Source organism: Lipotes vexillifer, unplaced genomic scaffold, assembly GCF_000442215.2.
Source record: "Lipotes vexillifer unplaced genomic scaffold, Lipotes_vexillifer_v1.1 scaffold1126, whole genome shotgun sequence".
In the NCBI taxonomy this organism is placed as follows: domain Eukaryota; kingdom Metazoa; phylum Chordata; class Mammalia; order Artiodactyla; family Lipotidae; genus Lipotes; species Lipotes vexillifer.
In genome coordinates, this window is record NW_006781401.1 from 414,664 (window position 1) to 430,860 (window position 16,197).

At 35.7% G+C, this 16,197-nt stretch overlaps 1 protein-coding gene across 1 annotated transcript in view; it reads left to right on the plus strand.

The window, feature by feature from the left end:
• The window catches only part of CPSF2 (cleavage and polyadenylation specific factor 2), a 30,968-nt gene extending 18,995 nt beyond the window's left edge, over positions 1-11,973 (plus strand). Inside the window, exons 10-16 of the mRNA XM_007454715.1 lie at positions 3,897-3,997; positions 4,333-4,533; positions 6,393-6,545; positions 7,529-7,754; positions 8,870-9,169; positions 10,384-10,518; positions 10,919-11,973. Of these exons, the coding sequence (XP_007454777.1) occupies positions 3,897-3,997; positions 4,333-4,533; positions 6,393-6,545; positions 7,529-7,754; positions 8,870-9,169; positions 10,384-10,518; positions 10,919-11,011 (1,209 nt within the window). The 3' untranslated portion in view covers positions 11,012-11,973. The remainder of the gene's footprint in view (positions 1-3,896; positions 3,998-4,332; positions 4,534-6,392; positions 6,546-7,528; positions 7,755-8,869; positions 9,170-10,383; positions 10,519-10,918) is intronic.
• The last annotated feature ends 4,224 nt before the right edge of the window (positions 11,974-16,197 follow it).

Here is a 16,197-nt window from a genome sequence, read left to right on the forward strand (position 1 = left end):
TGGCAGGCGGACTCTCAACCACTGCGCCACCAGGGAAGCCCTAGAAATCTGTTTTTGAATATAGTCATTAACTTTAGATACCTTAAATGAAAAATAAGATGGAGAGTAAAATTTATTATAGCAACAGGCATAAACTAAATCATGAGGTAAATGTTCTGTCAGAGTTTATTTGTGGTTAAGATAGAGATCTATGTAAATTGCTGAGAGTGTGTACTACAGGAAAATAATGACACTTTTCTAAATTGAACTTATTTCCAAGTAAGCAAATGTGGGATGCCAGGTGTAACATGTAAATCACTCTTTCATCCTATATAGTAGAAACACTTGATTTTGGTTTAATTTTTTTTGTTGCTTTTTATTTTAAAATAATTTCAATGTTAACAGAAAAGTTATAAAAAATAGTATACCCAGATTTCCCAGTTGTCAACATTTTACTGGATTTGCCTTATGACTTCTTTTTATACATATAGACACATTATTAGATATAAAATATTAGATATTTTTTTGTAAAATAAAAATATTAGGTATTTTTTTGAAAGTAAGCTGCAGGTATTCCATCATTACCTCTAAACACAGCAGTGTGTATTACCTAGAAACAAGGACTCTCCTGCAAAACTGTTGTATAATACATCCATTGAAATAAGGAAATAAGCGCCGATATGATACTACCATTTCATCCACTGACTCCACTTGACTTTTGGTGAATGCTCCAACAATGTCCTTTATAATTATCCTTTCCTTTTTTTGTCTTTTTTTTTGCGGTATGCGGGCCTCTCACTGTTGTGGCCTCTCCCGTTGCGGAGCACAGGCTCCGGACGCGCAGGCTCAGCGGCCATGGCTCACGGGCCTAGCCGCTCCGCGGCATGTGGGGGATCTTTCTGGACCGGGGCACGAACCCGTGTCCCCTGCATCGGCAGACGGACTCTCAAGCACTGCGCCACCAGGGAAGCCCAGCCCTTTCCTTTTTTGTTCGGAATCCCATCCAGGATTACACATTGCATTTAGTTGTCATGACGACATTTTTGAAGCATATATGTTCTAGATTTCTTTTTCTTTTTACATACAAATATCTATATGATTTTTTTAAAAAAAGAAATGTGGCCAAATTATCCACATTTTTTGAACAGTGAAAGTAGGTACAGATTTACTGTATTTAATACTTGGTATTAATAAACTTTCAAATGTTTTTGAATAAGTGAATGAATTCTTTTTAATAATTCTTTAATAATATATTATGTATACGTACTTTGATTATTTAATCCAGTGGTTCCCAAAAGTATGGTGTAAGGACCCCTGGGGACTATCTGAGATGCTTTCATGGAGTCCACAGACTGTTTTTCATGATAATATTAAGATGTTATTTGCCTTTTACTGTGTCTACATTTATATTGACGAGTGAAAGCAATGGTGGGTAAAGTGCTACCCTTAGCATAAATCAGGGCAGTGGCACCAAACTGTATTAATCACTGCATTTTTCATTACCACACACTTGTAGTTCAAAAAAGTCAGTTTCACTTAAGAATGTCCTTGATGAAGCAGTAAGAGTTACTAACTTAATTAAATCCTTTTAGTAAAAAGGTTTTTTTAATAATCTGAGTGCCAAGATGTGAAATATACAAAAGCACTTGTGTTGCATACTGAAATATGATGTTTGTCCTGAAGAAAACCACTTGTGTAATTGTTTGAGTTGTTGAGTTAAACTAGCCACTTTTTTTTCCCTGAAACACTGGTTTTACTTGAAGTAATGACATAGTTATTCAGACTTGGCTATTTGGCAAATATTTTCCCAAAAATAAATAATTGAGCTTGTGGATCTAAGGAAAACAATTGATAGCATTTTTGCCTCAATCTGATAAAATTGAAACTTTCAAGTGAAAATTAGAATTTTGGAAAACTTACGCCCGTCACTGTGAGACTGACAACTTAAAAGACTTTTCTGATGAGATTGGTGGTGATATTTGCAAGTGTGATTTTTAAAAATACTGTCAATATTGGTAAGATCTGTGTAACTTAGTGAACTAGTATTTTCCACATAACTACTGCATGAAGTTGCAAAATAATGTACAAATAAAAGATCCAGTCAAAGTGTAAGATAAATCAGTAAATTTTAGTAACAGAGTACAGAAGTTATCGGTATGGTTACAGATTCCACACTACAACTAACCTTTAAGAAACTACCACTTTCTGAGTTTTAATGTAATATCAAATAAGAATATTCATGAAAAGGCTATTTAAAAATTTTTTCCAACTATTCATCTGTGTGAGGCTGGATTTTCTTCATATACTTTAGCCAAAACAATATATTGCAAGAGATTGAATGCAGAAGCAGATGTGAGAATCCAGCTGTCTTCTATTGAGCTAGATATTAAAGAGACTTGCAGAAATGTAAAACAATGCCATACATCTTACTAATTTTTTTTGCTTTGGAAACTATAATTATCTTTTGTAAAAAATGATGTTAATGTTAACATGTAATGAATGGTTTTATTACTTTTTAATGAACAGATAAATATTTTAAAAATCTCTCAGTTTTAATTTCTGATATGGTAAATATTAATAAATATAACCCACAAAACCCCAAAATTCTTTGAGGTTCTCAGTAATTTTTTTTCTTTTTTTTGGCTGTGTTGGGTCTTCGTTTCTGTGCGAGGGCTTTCTGTAGTTGCAGCAAGTGGAGGCCACTCTTCATGGGGGTGCACGCCTCTCACTATCGCGGCCTCTCTTGTTGCGGAGCACAGACTCGCGCAGGCTCAGTAGTTGTGGCTCACGGGCCTAGTTGCTCCGCGGCATGTGGGATCTTCCCAGACCAGGGCTCGAACCCGTGTCCCCTGCATTGGCAGGCAGATTCTCAACCACTGCGCCACCAGGGAAGCCCTCAGAAATTTTTAAGAGGCTAAAAGAGATCAAAAAGTTTGGGAACGACTGATTTAATCATTCCATGTTGATGGATTTTAAAGTTATGTCCAGTTTTTTACTATTACAAACATTGCTGCCATAAATTTTTAAGAGGCTAAAAGAGATCAAAAAGTTTGGGAACGACTGATTTAATCATTCCATGTTGATGGATTTTAAAGTTATGTCCAGTTTTTTACTATTACAAACATTGCTGCCATGTACTTCTTTTCTTCATGTTTGTGTGATCGTTTCAGTAGGATAAATTCCTAGAAGTAGAAATGCTGTGTTAAACGACAAGCACATTTTTAGTTTTAGATGTTGACAAACTGCCTTCTAACATAGTTGCACTAATTTTCCAGAGCGGATGAAAGTACCCTTTCCCCATTAGTAATTAGCATTGCCAATTTCATAAATTAAAAGATGGTATTACATTTAAATTTTTTTCAAAAATCATTAGTAAAGTTATATATCTTTTTTTGGCTATTAGTTATTTTTCTTATTTTATAAATTGCTTGTATATCATTTTGACGTTTTTGATCTTTTTCTTAACTGATTTGGAAGAGCTCTTAGGACAGAGTAGCTTCTGATAGTCAAATAGTGCTGCAAATAATTTTCTCAGTTTCTTTAAATTTCATGAGATTTAAAATGTCAGTTTTTTTTTTCCCCTGTCACCATATTTATTCACGTTTTCTTTTGGGTTTTATGTCATGTGTAGGTCTCACCTACACCAAATTATAAAAATACTTCTCTGTATTTTCTTTGCCTGATTGGTGATTTTTATCCAGTTTGATTTAAATTAAACCCATCCTGGAAATGTGACAGCTCAATTTTAGTACTAATCTAAATAGGATCTGTAATTGCACATAATGGAAACTTAAATAATTTCAGAGGAAAATTTAGTTTAAAGATGATGAATCAATTTAGAGATGTGATGTATCTCACACCCCACTGCCTTAACCCCCTAATATTGATATTTCCTTTCATCTGCTATTTTTCTGTAGTTGAGGAAACGTGTGAAACTTGAAGGGAAAGAACTTGAAGAATACTTGGAAAAAGAGAAACTAAAGAAAGAAGCTGCTAAAAAACTTGAACAGTCAAAAGAGTAAGTTGTTTTCAGACAGATTAGGAGTTTATATAAGTAATTTGATAACTTATTTCTAGACAAAAACGTTTAATTGAAAATATTTAAATTTTCTTTTGACTTTATTACTTTTATTACATCTTTCCAGTGGTGCTAGAATACTAAATCCTTTCAGTGCTAATGTTAATATGTATTTATTAACTGGCAGTTAATGCTGTATTTTACAAAATATCAATCCAATAATATTATCATTATCATTGAATTAATAGTGAATGTTAATTCATTAATAATTTTATAAATATTAATTAAAAGTCTTTTGGGGACTTTATGACCTATCTTTTCCCAAACTCCCTTAGGGCAGACATAGATTCCAGTGATGAGAGTGACGTTGAGGAAGATATTGACCAGCCATCAGCTCATAAGACTAAGCATGACCTGATGATGAAAGGTGAAGGTAGTCGTAAAGGAAGTTTCTTCAAACAGGCTAAAAAGTCTTATCCTATGTTTCCTGCCCCAGAAGAAAGAATTAAATGGGATGAATATGGAGAAATTATCAAGTATGTGAGCAAAACAAGTTTTTCTTTCTTACAGGTTGGAGGTAGTAACTTTATTGTCATTTTAGCTCAAAGAATTTGGTCTTTCTGGTCATCATGTACTTAGTTTCTGAGTATCTCAGCTTGTAGTTTGAAATGTAAAAATAGAAAGGTTGAGGAACATATAGAGAGTTAATAATAAAGGAAAACTGGTAGTTTTATTACTTAGGTATGTGAAATGTTTAAAACGATGATCAAGACTCTTTCATGCCCTCCCCACTTAAAAAGAGGTAAGGGATGTGCATTGGAGAAAACCATATGATAGGAAGAACTTTTGATGGCTGAGGTTATGTTAAGTTGGGGAAATGGCTTATGTCTCAAGTAGTGTTGCACACATATTTTAGTTACAAGAGGAATAGGAGATAGTGTGAGTGGAACCATAGAAAATCTACCAAATCTATACCCACTATTAGAAAAACAACTGAAATCACACATTCTAATCACAGATTTGAAAACACTACTATCCTGAATAAAGATCAGTAAATGTCAACTGCCTTTTAGCATAATGCACTCTGTCTTTCACAGTTTGGTTTCTCCCTACTTTTCTATTATATTTCTCTATATTTCTCTTACAGCAGTGTGTGTTCTCCACTCTGGTGGTTCCAGCCTTCTCTCAGTTTCCCCCTGCTCAGCTTTTTCATGTCATGCCTTTACCCATGTTCTTCCTTCAGCCTGGTTCTACCTTCCCATCCCAAGCTTTCAGGCTGCTGAATCTGGCCTCACAAACCACTGGAAAACTTTCCTGTCTCTCCCTTGCCACCGCAACACAGTTAGTTCCCTCTCTTTTACTTTCTTTGTAAATATCTTGAGCATATGGTCTTAGGTCATCCTTGAATTTAATCAGGAAAATTCTACTGTTTACTTGGCCCTCTAAAATAGTAGGGAGAAAAACTAACAAACTAAACCGTATCGGTGAGTTTGCTTACCATTTCACTTAATTAATGGCCAATCTGTTTATCATATGGACAGTGCTCTTTAGCTTCAATTTTCTTATCTGAAAAATGGGGGTAAGAATACAATGAGGTTATTCTTTTTAAGGCACTTAGCATAGAACCTGACTCATAGTAAATGCACTTTAAGTGGTTGCTACTACAGTTGTTATGTGGATTACAGTTGGAGATATTGGGCTCCTGCAGCAATCTAGATGTTGGGTGACAGAGGCCTCGATTCTCAGGAGTGTGAGGGGATTTGGGGGTAGGGCATGGTAAATATAGAGATTAGAGAGAACATTAAAAAAAGTTTGCTTTTTAATTTTAATGTAGAACTCTCTCTGATATTGGAAAATAGTTGTGCTAGTAGTTTGTTGAAATAAAGATGAAGGCTTTTGAGGGAGCTAATGATTTTGTATCTCAGGTTTCTCTGTAATGTGCAAAAATGGAGAGTCCTCTGCTTTCATCGGACAGGGAAGGAATAATGTGGGTGTCTTAAAGAAACTAAAGGATATCTGAGATTTATAAGGACTGGAAATTGACAAGAGAAACCACAGAAATTGAGAAAAAGAATTACTGAAACAAATGCAGGGCCAGGTTGCAAGAATACTTACGATAGCCACTAACGTCTTCTAATGACGTGTGTAGGTAGGGCCTTTTCACTCACCCACATGGTGTGTTTTAAAGTGTACTCCTTGATGGTCATGAAGAACGTAATATATGCAGTCATCTGATAATTGATATTGGGAAGTTTCACTGACTTTGGATTAAATGTGTATTTGAATCTTGATATATGTGAGGAGTCTAAAAATTATGCCATCTACTAATTAGTTGTATGTATTAAATAATATTGGCTTGCTTGTTACTGCTTCTAATTAGAGACTTTTTATTTAGACCAGAGGATTTCTTAGTGCCAGAACTTCAAGCTACTGAAGAAGAAAAAAGCAAATTAGAGTCTGGCCTGACAAATGGAGATGAACCCATGGATCAGGATTTATCTGATGTTCCTACTAAGTGTATTTCTACAACAGAATCTATAGAAATAAAGTAAGTGCTCTTGTTGCATTTTGAGCATAGATTAGGAGGTAAAATTTCAAGCGCTTGAGTCACATAATTTACATTGTTTCAAAAGTGAGATTTCTGAATATCCTCTAGTAAGTTTGTGCCTTTAAAATGTAATTTTTTTCTTCTTGTGAGGTATGGTGTTTTTTTCCCTTCATTAATGATATTTGAATGCCAAAATGAATTGGTGGTGAGGGGGAGGTTAAACTTTAGATTGTACATGTTTGTGAAAAAACATTTTCTGGTCTTTCTAGTTAGTCTAGTAGCAGGTGAGCTAGTATAATTCCAAGTTTAATTTTTCTAAACCCTTGTTTAATAAAATAAACTCCTTGACTCAAACATCTCTGCGAGTGCATTAACATCTTAAAAATACCACAGTGTCTTAAAAATACCACTGTGTTGGGCTTCCCTAGTGGCGCAGTTGTTGAGAGTCCGCCTGCCGATGCAGGGGACATGGGTTCGTGCCCCGGTCCGGGAAGATCCCACATGCCGCAGAGCAGCTGGGCCCGTGAGCCATGGCCGCTGAGCCTGCGCGTCCGGAGCCTGTGCTCCGCAATGGGAGAGGCCACAACAGTGAGAGGCCCGCGTAACGCAAAAAAAAAAAAAAAAAAAAACGACTGTGTCTTAAAAATAACCACTGTGCCTAAAAATAACCACTGTGCCTTAAAAAATTGTGAACCTTTTTTTCTCTATTTAGTGCAGTTAACACCAGTAAATGATCATTTGGGAATATATTTTTTAAAGTTATCAGAGAGCAAAGTGGCTTTTTGTCTAGTGGTATCATCTAGTATACATTCTTGGGTATGGCTAAGAGCTCAATAATACATATTAACAATATAACACGTGTATTCCTCAAATCCTCATTCTACATATTGATACATTTCTTTCCTGATGATAAAAGCCATTAAAAACCTAATTTTAGAATTAACTTACCAGAGAAGTAAGCTTGAATAATCATGTAATTACAGAGCCAGGGTTACTTACATAGACTATGAAGGACGCTCTGATGGGGATTCCATTAAAAAAATCATCAATCAGATGAAACCGCGACAGTTGATCATTGTCCATGGACCACCAGAGGCCAGTCAGGATCTTGCAGAGTGCTGCCGTGGGTTTGGTGGGAAAGATATTAAAGTGTACATGCCAAAGCTACATGAAACAGTCGATGCCACTAGTGAAACTCATATCTACCAGGTAAGTATGCTGGCATTTGAGCCACATAGAAATAAGTGCTTTTTGTTGCACATTAGGACAGATAGATTAGGAATACAGTGGTAAGTGAAATAAATGTGGTCCCTTGTCCTAGCAGATTTTATAGTCTGTGGGGCTTGTAACAAGGAAATAGCATTTATCATACTGTTATACCTCTGATAGAGGAAGTACAGGATGCTATGAGAGTATAAAGAGGGAGATTCCAACCCAAATTTGGGAGGTTTAGAAACAATTTCCCAGAGGAAGGGATAACTAGGCTGAATCCCGACGGCTATTTAGATGGGTTGTCAGCGTGGTATATAGAGTGGTAAAGAGAGGGAGAAAAAGTGTTCCAGGCAGAGGGAACAACATTTGTGAAAGTATAGAGGTGAGGGGAATGGGGAGTGTTTAGGAATTCAGAAGTTTTCTAAAAATTCACAAATGTTAAGGTTCTATTCCTAATTGAAAAAAAATGGAGACAGGTATAGAAAACAGGAATGGCACAGAGGAAGGCTTGATTAACTCATATCTGGTAGTGGGAGATGGTATCAGGTAAGGCAAGAGTGGTGTCTGTATTTGTTTGGAAAAAATGGATTGGAATTCGCCAGGCAGCAGCGTCATTCTGGGCAGAACAAGAGGAAGCAGCGTTGCAGGAATATGGAGGTGGTAAACTGCGTGGTATATTGAGGAAACCCTAAGCCATTCAGTACTCCTGAAGTAGCATCAGGTCCTAGGGGATGAGACTGAGCAGTGGTTCTCCACCCCGGCTACACATCTGGAGAGCTTTGGGGGAGTCAGGGGGCTCAGTGTTCTGGCCTTAGTCTCACCAGTTATATTAGAATCACTGGAGGTGCGACCCTGGCATTAATGTTAAAAAAAAAATGCCCGTGTGGTCCCAATGTACAGTCAAGGTTAAGAACCTTAAGAAAGTAGACAGGGGCCCTATGATTTTACAGGCCATTAGGTCATTACCAGTTACAGTGAAGATCAGATGAGTGAAAGATTTTCAAATTTTAATACACAGTACTAGAGTTAGAAAATAATAATAGATCATATTTAATTGTTAAGTTATACTCTTTGGGCATTATTTCTCTCCCTCCCCTTTGCATCATATCTAGGTGAGATTAAAAGATTCACTTGTCAGCTCCCTTCAGTTTTGTAAGGCAAAAGATGCTGAATTAGCTTGGATAGATGGTGTCTTAGACATGAGAGTTTCCAAAGTGGACACAGGAGTTATTTTAGAAGAAGGAGAACTAAAGGATGATGGAGAAGACTCAGAAATGCAAGTGGACGCTCCTTCAGATTCTAGCGTTATAGCACAGCAGAAGGCCATGAAAAGTCTGTTTGGAGACGATGAGAAAGAAACAGGTGAAGAAAGTGAGATCATTCCTACTTTGGAACCCTTACCACCTCATGAGGTAAAAAGCATGTGCTGCTTCTCTCTCTCCTTTAATTTGTCATCCTTTGAATGTTTTTTTAAATGTTCTTAACCATTTAAAATATGTCATATATAGGCTCATTTTGGAGTTAAAAAAAAATTACTCAAGATATGTCTCAGTGTGCGTGCGTATGTCCTCTATGGCTAGAGAATGATAACGATAGTAAGGAAACCTTTAGCAGATCTTATAAGATACATAATTGTTTCATGATTTGTTTTTCAGTATGGATTTTTAAATCTTAAGTTTGATGATTGTGAGGGTCATCTACCTGCTTCCAGCCAGGAGATTTATAATTTTCTAAGAATGTCATACTCTTGTACTCCATTTTTGTGTGTTATTGATTCAACTTAACCACTTTTGGTTTTGATACAGTTAGAAATCATTTATTTCCTATAGGTACAGTTTTAGTCTAGTATTTTATTTACATGTTCTCAAGAGATGGCTAGTTACCTGGCAGAGCTTTCAGGTAATTAACTTACAGCAGTATTAAAACTATATTATGAGAGTCTGACACGATTGTCAAGTGATGTCTTTGGCCCTTCTATGCAATAAAGAATGGAGAGACGGCCTGTCATTGGATTCCCTTCAAGTACAACAAAATTGTGGGGAGGAATTAGGAACTTTCTTCTCTCTGTGCTAAAGCTGGCACTCTTCAAAGCAACTTCAGAGCATATGTCCTCTATGGCTAGAGAATATATTCAAAGCAGCGGCATTAGGTTGAACCGCTTGCCTTTCTGATTCTAAAACCCACGCATTCACTGTGAGGGAGGAAGGAAAGTGGAAGTGGGATCAGGGGAGAATTATCCTCTGAACTGTATACAAAGGACTGGGATCTGGAAAATGAATTTTTTTGTTCAGTTCTGCCTACTCGCACTCTAGTTGACCCCCTTAGGCAAATGGGGGAGTGAAGAGCATAACATTATCAAATGGCATTCTGTTATTATGAGGCACGACTAATAAAATTGATTGTGAAACATTCAGAAAATGTGAAGGGCTTCGTAATGTAAAATAATGAGGTAAAATTCAGACTAACAACTTGGAATGTGATTGACAGTCTTGAAATGATCTGTCAAAGGAATTCAGGGGATAATAGGAAATATCTTAGAGATCATGTGTTATTTCACTTTATTCAGTACAACTGTGTGTCTGGTGTTTTATTTGAAGTTCTTCTTTCCCCTTTAACCTTATCTAAGGTTCCTGGACATCAGTCAGTTTTTATGAATGAACCAAGACTGTCGGACTTCAAACAAGTTCTTTTAAGGGAGGGGATCCAAGCTGAGTTCGTAGGAGGTGTACTCGTTTGCAACAATCAAGTAGCAGTCCGTAGAGTAAGTGCGTTTTTAAGAAGGGCTGAATTGAACAAATGCTCCTGATGTTTAGTTATTTTGAATTCTGTAATTCTTGATTGAATTAATTTTACAAACTGGAGATCAGTAATTTATAGTGAAGACATCACATTTATAGTGATGACCTTGACGACTTTTAAAAGTGACTCTCAAAGATGTGATATATAATTTTATTGTAAATTTTTATTATTTGAATCCTGTGACATTTATGTGTCTATGTAAAATTCATGACCTGAATATTATATCCATATTCTGTGAATCAGAGCAGTCCATTTCCTAATCAGTCATAGAGCAATCTAGTTAATATATTTTGGTTATTATGTCTGCATATTAATGGATAGAAAGTCTGGTAAATAACTTATTTTTTTTACTTGGTTTCTAGACGGAAACTGGACGCATTGGATTAGAAGGCTGCCTTTGTCAAGATTTTTATAGGATAAGAGACCTTTTATATGAACAGTATGCCATTGTGTAAAGGACATGATGTCAAGAAGTATCTGTTTGACCTTTCTAAGAAAAAAGGATTCTTACTCTAAGCTTTTGCTTTTTCGTTTTGTAACATACAGAAAGAATCTGCCAGAAAAACTTAACATGCATTAGATTTTTTAAAATGTAAATAGAAACCATATTGCTAATGCTCAAATGAGCATGCTACCTTTTGGCTTTCAGAGTGAGAGATCCTTACAAGTGTGCAGGCCCTGGAGTTGAAGGTGATTGGCTTCCTTTAGAGACCCCTTATTCTAGAAGGGCTTGTTACTTGAATAAAACAATGCAACTTAGCAAACCAGTTCATGGCCTTAGAGAAACATGTTTGCATGAATTCTTGCAAACTGTTTCTTATATTTTCTGGAATGAAAAATGAGAATTTATCTTAAAAAGATGCACTATAAAAAAACCCTGATGAAACAGTTTTTTGAGCCTATGTATTCAAAAAACAAAAAAAAACAGAGTGTGTGCTGTAATTCTTTTGAATTCCTGTATGCAGTTTTCTTCACAGGGAGCTTATCTACTCCATGCCTACGTTTCCCAGTAATTCACTCTACTGTGAGATGGTACACATTTGGTTCAGAAACCAGTTTTTATTTCTCCCATTTCCTGTCTTATCAAGATTTTATTGTTGTTGTTGTTCAGCTTGAATTATAACACCATCATTTGAATATACATAATTCAGAAAAACTCCTTGACGTGTTCTAGTCTTAAAGGTCCTGCATACATTTTAAACACATCTTAACTATCAGCTAGGTTACTGTACTGAAGACTGTTTTGTGCTTTGCTTTTAGGGAAACAAATGTTGAACCTCATATTTTTATAAGGTAGCAGTATAATTAAAAGGTGTAAAGGTCTTCATCTCTTAGGCTTGCTTTCTCCTAAGGTTGCCCAAGCAGTGGTTGGATTTTATACACATTACTGCAGAAATAATACTGAAGTTGAATAAGGCCATCCATTCTATGTTCATCTCTTTCTTGGGGCTAGCAGCCCTGATATGGTATAAACCACTTGTGTTTAAGAGTAAAAACAGTATATGCAGTTCTCATTCAACTTAAAAATGAAAGTCATATCACCCTATTGTAATCTGTGGGTGCTTTTTTAGAATGTAGCTTAATCATGACAGACCTTGATGTTTATTTCTTATTTAAACCCTACTCTTTACACTTAAGCATTTTTAGAAGGGTCAGATTTCTTGTTTAACTTATATGGAACTATGTATAATACAACCCAGTGATATCAGACAAGAATTAATATTTCACTCTATTTCAAATGCTTAGAAAGTTTTTATTGTGAGTTAAATTGCTAATGCAAAGTTTACAGCCTTCTGGTACTGAAAACCAGACACACAAAACAAGTTACAGACGATGAAGATAAAGAGTATGTTTTCTTTGCAGAGCTTTGAAAAAAAAATCACTTAAACTCTTACTACTGAATAGAGTAAGCCTAGAATCCTATTTATATTCCAGGGGAAAGAAAGTCTGCATTTGTTTCATGGCTTAAAGCATCTGGTTATACATATTACATTGCAATAGTGATATTGAAAAATTGTCTCTTGCCTAGCGTCTTTATTGTCCTATGAACAGGAATTAAATTTTAAAGTACTGCTTGAAGATGGCTGTGCTAACTAATGTCAATGCAGGAGCAATATTTTTACCTGTTTCTAGATGACAGTATTACTAAAATTTCTAAAATGAAGGCATTTGTTTAGTATCAGTTACTTAAAAATATAAATTTTAAAAAGGACTCTGAGGTAAATCATGAACTCAGAGGCACTTTCAGATCGTCATTGTTCAGAGGCAAAATAAATACAATGGACCATCAGCTGATATCTATAATTTGGTTAAAAAGAAATTTTGTTGTAATATTTGTGGCAGTGGGATTATAAATGTCAAGTATCATTGCAAACTTTCTATATTTTCATGAACCAGTAGGTGGACTGAAACAGAAGTGAGAAAATCAATTTTCTAAGGAGGGCCTTTGCCTTTTAAAAAAAATTTTGAGATACAATTCACATACTTTTAAAGTTCACTCTTTTAAAGTTACATTTATCATTATTTTTTAGTATATTTACAGAGTTGTTCAACCATTACCACCATCTAATTCCAGAATACTTCATCGCCCCGAAAAGAAACTCCGTACCCGTTAGCAGTCACTCCTCATTCTCACTTCTCCTCAGCCCCAGGCAAGCATTAATCTATCTTCTGTCTCTATGAATTTACCTATTCTGGACAGTTCATAAAAATGGAATCATACAGTATGTGGCCTTTTGTGTCTGACTTCTTTCACTTTCCATAACTTTTAAGATTCATCGATGCTGTAGCATGTATCAGTATTCTTTTTATGGCTGAATAATATTCCATATGGATATACTGCATTTTGTTTATCCACTCATCAGTTGAGAGACATTTGGTTTGTTTCCACTTTTGGGCTATTATGAATAATGCTGTTATGAACATTTGTGTATAGGTTTTTTGTATGGGCATATGTTTTCAATTTGGGGAGGCATATACGTTAAGAGTAGAATTGCTGGATCATATGGTAACGCTGTGTAACCTTTTGGGAAATTGCCAGACTATTTTCCAAAGTGACTGCACCATTTTACATTCCTATGTCCTCGGCAACACTGGTTACTCATCATCTTTTTTATTTTAGCCGTTTTAGTGTGTGTGAAAAGGTATCTCATTGTGGTTTCGATTTGCATTTCTCTAATGACTGATGATTTTGAGCTTCTTTTCTGTACTTATTGGCTGTTTGTATATCTTCTTAGGACAAATGTCTGTTCAGATCCTTTGCCTATTTTTAAATTGGGTCATTTATCTTTTTATTGTTGAGTTAGTTTTTTATACACTCTGGATACTAAATCCTTATCATATGTATGATTTGCAAATATTTTTCCCCATTCTGTTTGTTTTTTCACTACCTTGATAGTGTCCTTTGAAACACAAAAGTTTTTAATTTTGATGAAGTCTTAATTTATCTGTTTTATTCTCTGGTCCCTTGTGCTATTGGTGTCATATCTTAGAAACCCATTGCTTCATCCCATGTCACAAAGATTTATACCTATTTTTTTTCCTGAGAGCTTTATGGTTTAATATAGTTCTTACATTTAAGTCTTTGATCCATTTTGAGTTTACTTTTATGTATGATGTGAGGTAGGGGTCTGATTTCATTCTTTTGCATTTAGATATCCAGTAGCCCCAGCATCATTTGTTGAAAAGACTATTTCCTCATCAAATTTTCTTGCCACCTTTGTTGAAAATCAGTTGCCCGTGAGTATATAACTTTGTTCTTGGATTCTCAATTCTGTCTCACGGATGTATACATCTATCCTTATGCCAGTATTGTTTTGAATACTGTAACTATGTATTAAATTTTGAAATCGGCAAGTGTACATCCTCCAACTTTTTTCTCTTTCAAGATTGTTTAGGCTGTTCTGGTTCCCTAGCATTTTCATATGAATTTTAGAATCAGTTTATCAATTTCTGTAAAAAGGCCACTCACTTTTAATAGGAAAAAAAAAAGTACTTGAAATTTAGAGCTTAACATCTTAGAATGTTATGGCTGAGAGGGACTATAGAATTCATCTAGTTCAACACGCTTATTTTAGTATTGAATGAATGGGCCTGTGGGAGGTAAGGGGTTTGCTTGAGTCAGATAGCTGGTCAGAGACAGAGTTGGAATTGGAACCTAGCCTTCACAGAGTCCGTTCATTTTATATTAAATGAATGAATCTAGAATCCTTATAGAATCCACTGATTCAATACTAAAGTATGTTGAACTACATGAGTTCTGCAGTTCCTTTCAGGCATAACATTCTGAGATTTTAAGCTGTAAATTTCAACTACTTTTTTCCTTGCACTGCTGTGCTGCTTCACTTCCTTAGTTATATTCACTTTGCTTAGGGGGAATATGTTCAGTTTATCTGCTCTAAGAACAGCATCTGGCAGCTGTTACTTAGGACAATAGCCTGCTGAGAGAGAGACTGCTTCCATTCTGTGTGATGGCCAGTGAAGATGGGGAGGGCAGGGAGAGAAAGGGTAAATGTCACCTTCTGTACTTTTCTTTGGTTTTAAGGTTCTAGAGTTTTATCACACGGTTATTGTCCTTTAAATATTGATGAACTCATTACCACTTAAGTCAAAGGGTATAAATAGTGGTTAGTAATTCAGTGATTGAGAGGTTGATTGCTTGTTTGTTTGCGTGGTGGTTGTTCTCTGCCACCCCTAACCCCTTCTTTATTCAGCCATTTGATAACTACAGGGTGGATGGCTAAGTGATGATGCAGTGCGAACTAGAGAAGGAATCTTCAGATCTGCCTACCTGGACGGGGATCAAGGAAAGGTTTTTTTCCTTTTTCTTTTGCTTTTCTTTCACTCTAACCATGTGAATTGTGTTTGTGAGAAAATACCCCAAATTGTCACAGTAAAAACCCAGGACTTTGCTGGAAGTGAGGGTATCTTGGCTTCTCTCTCCTGTTGGTCCCCCCTCCTACCCGCCCCCGCCCCATTCCCACACAGCTCTATTTTTTTGGTGCTTTTTCCTTCACTACTCAAGCCCATTTCATTTTAGTTCTTGAAGTCAGAATGTGATTTCGAGGAGTAAAATAGGAGTTTGGAGAGTTTTAAATCTCTCCTCATTGTAGTTGAAGAGAACCGAAAGTGTATGTGCTTCTTTTGTGAAATTGTTAATGGAATTCTATGGATCCTACTCAAACATTTGATACTGAGTGATAGTTTCAAGCAGAGAATACACAAAGGATTCATAAGGACATACTACATCGCTTTCTGAGGTTATTTTAATGTTCAATATCCAATTTATTGTGTGTATTTCCTTTTTCTTCTTGACACAATTTTTTTTTTAAAGGCACCACTAATTGTACATTCAAAACTGGTGAAGTCCTTCAAACAAGTCTCTATGGGGAAGCAGTTTTTATTCTAAGGGTGCTGCCTGCTGTCCTTGTTTTAAATATTTTTGGAGCTCTCATTTCTCTTCAGATTCATTTACCGAGCTTATGAGAAATGTAATTTATCTTAGAAACACATTGTGGTCTTGGCCCAACATAATGCCATTACCATTTGACTCTAAATGACCCCCCCCCAATATTTAAAAGCTCTTCTTTTATCAACAGACATTTGCTATCATAGGGGATTTTTTTTTTTTTTTTTTTTTTTT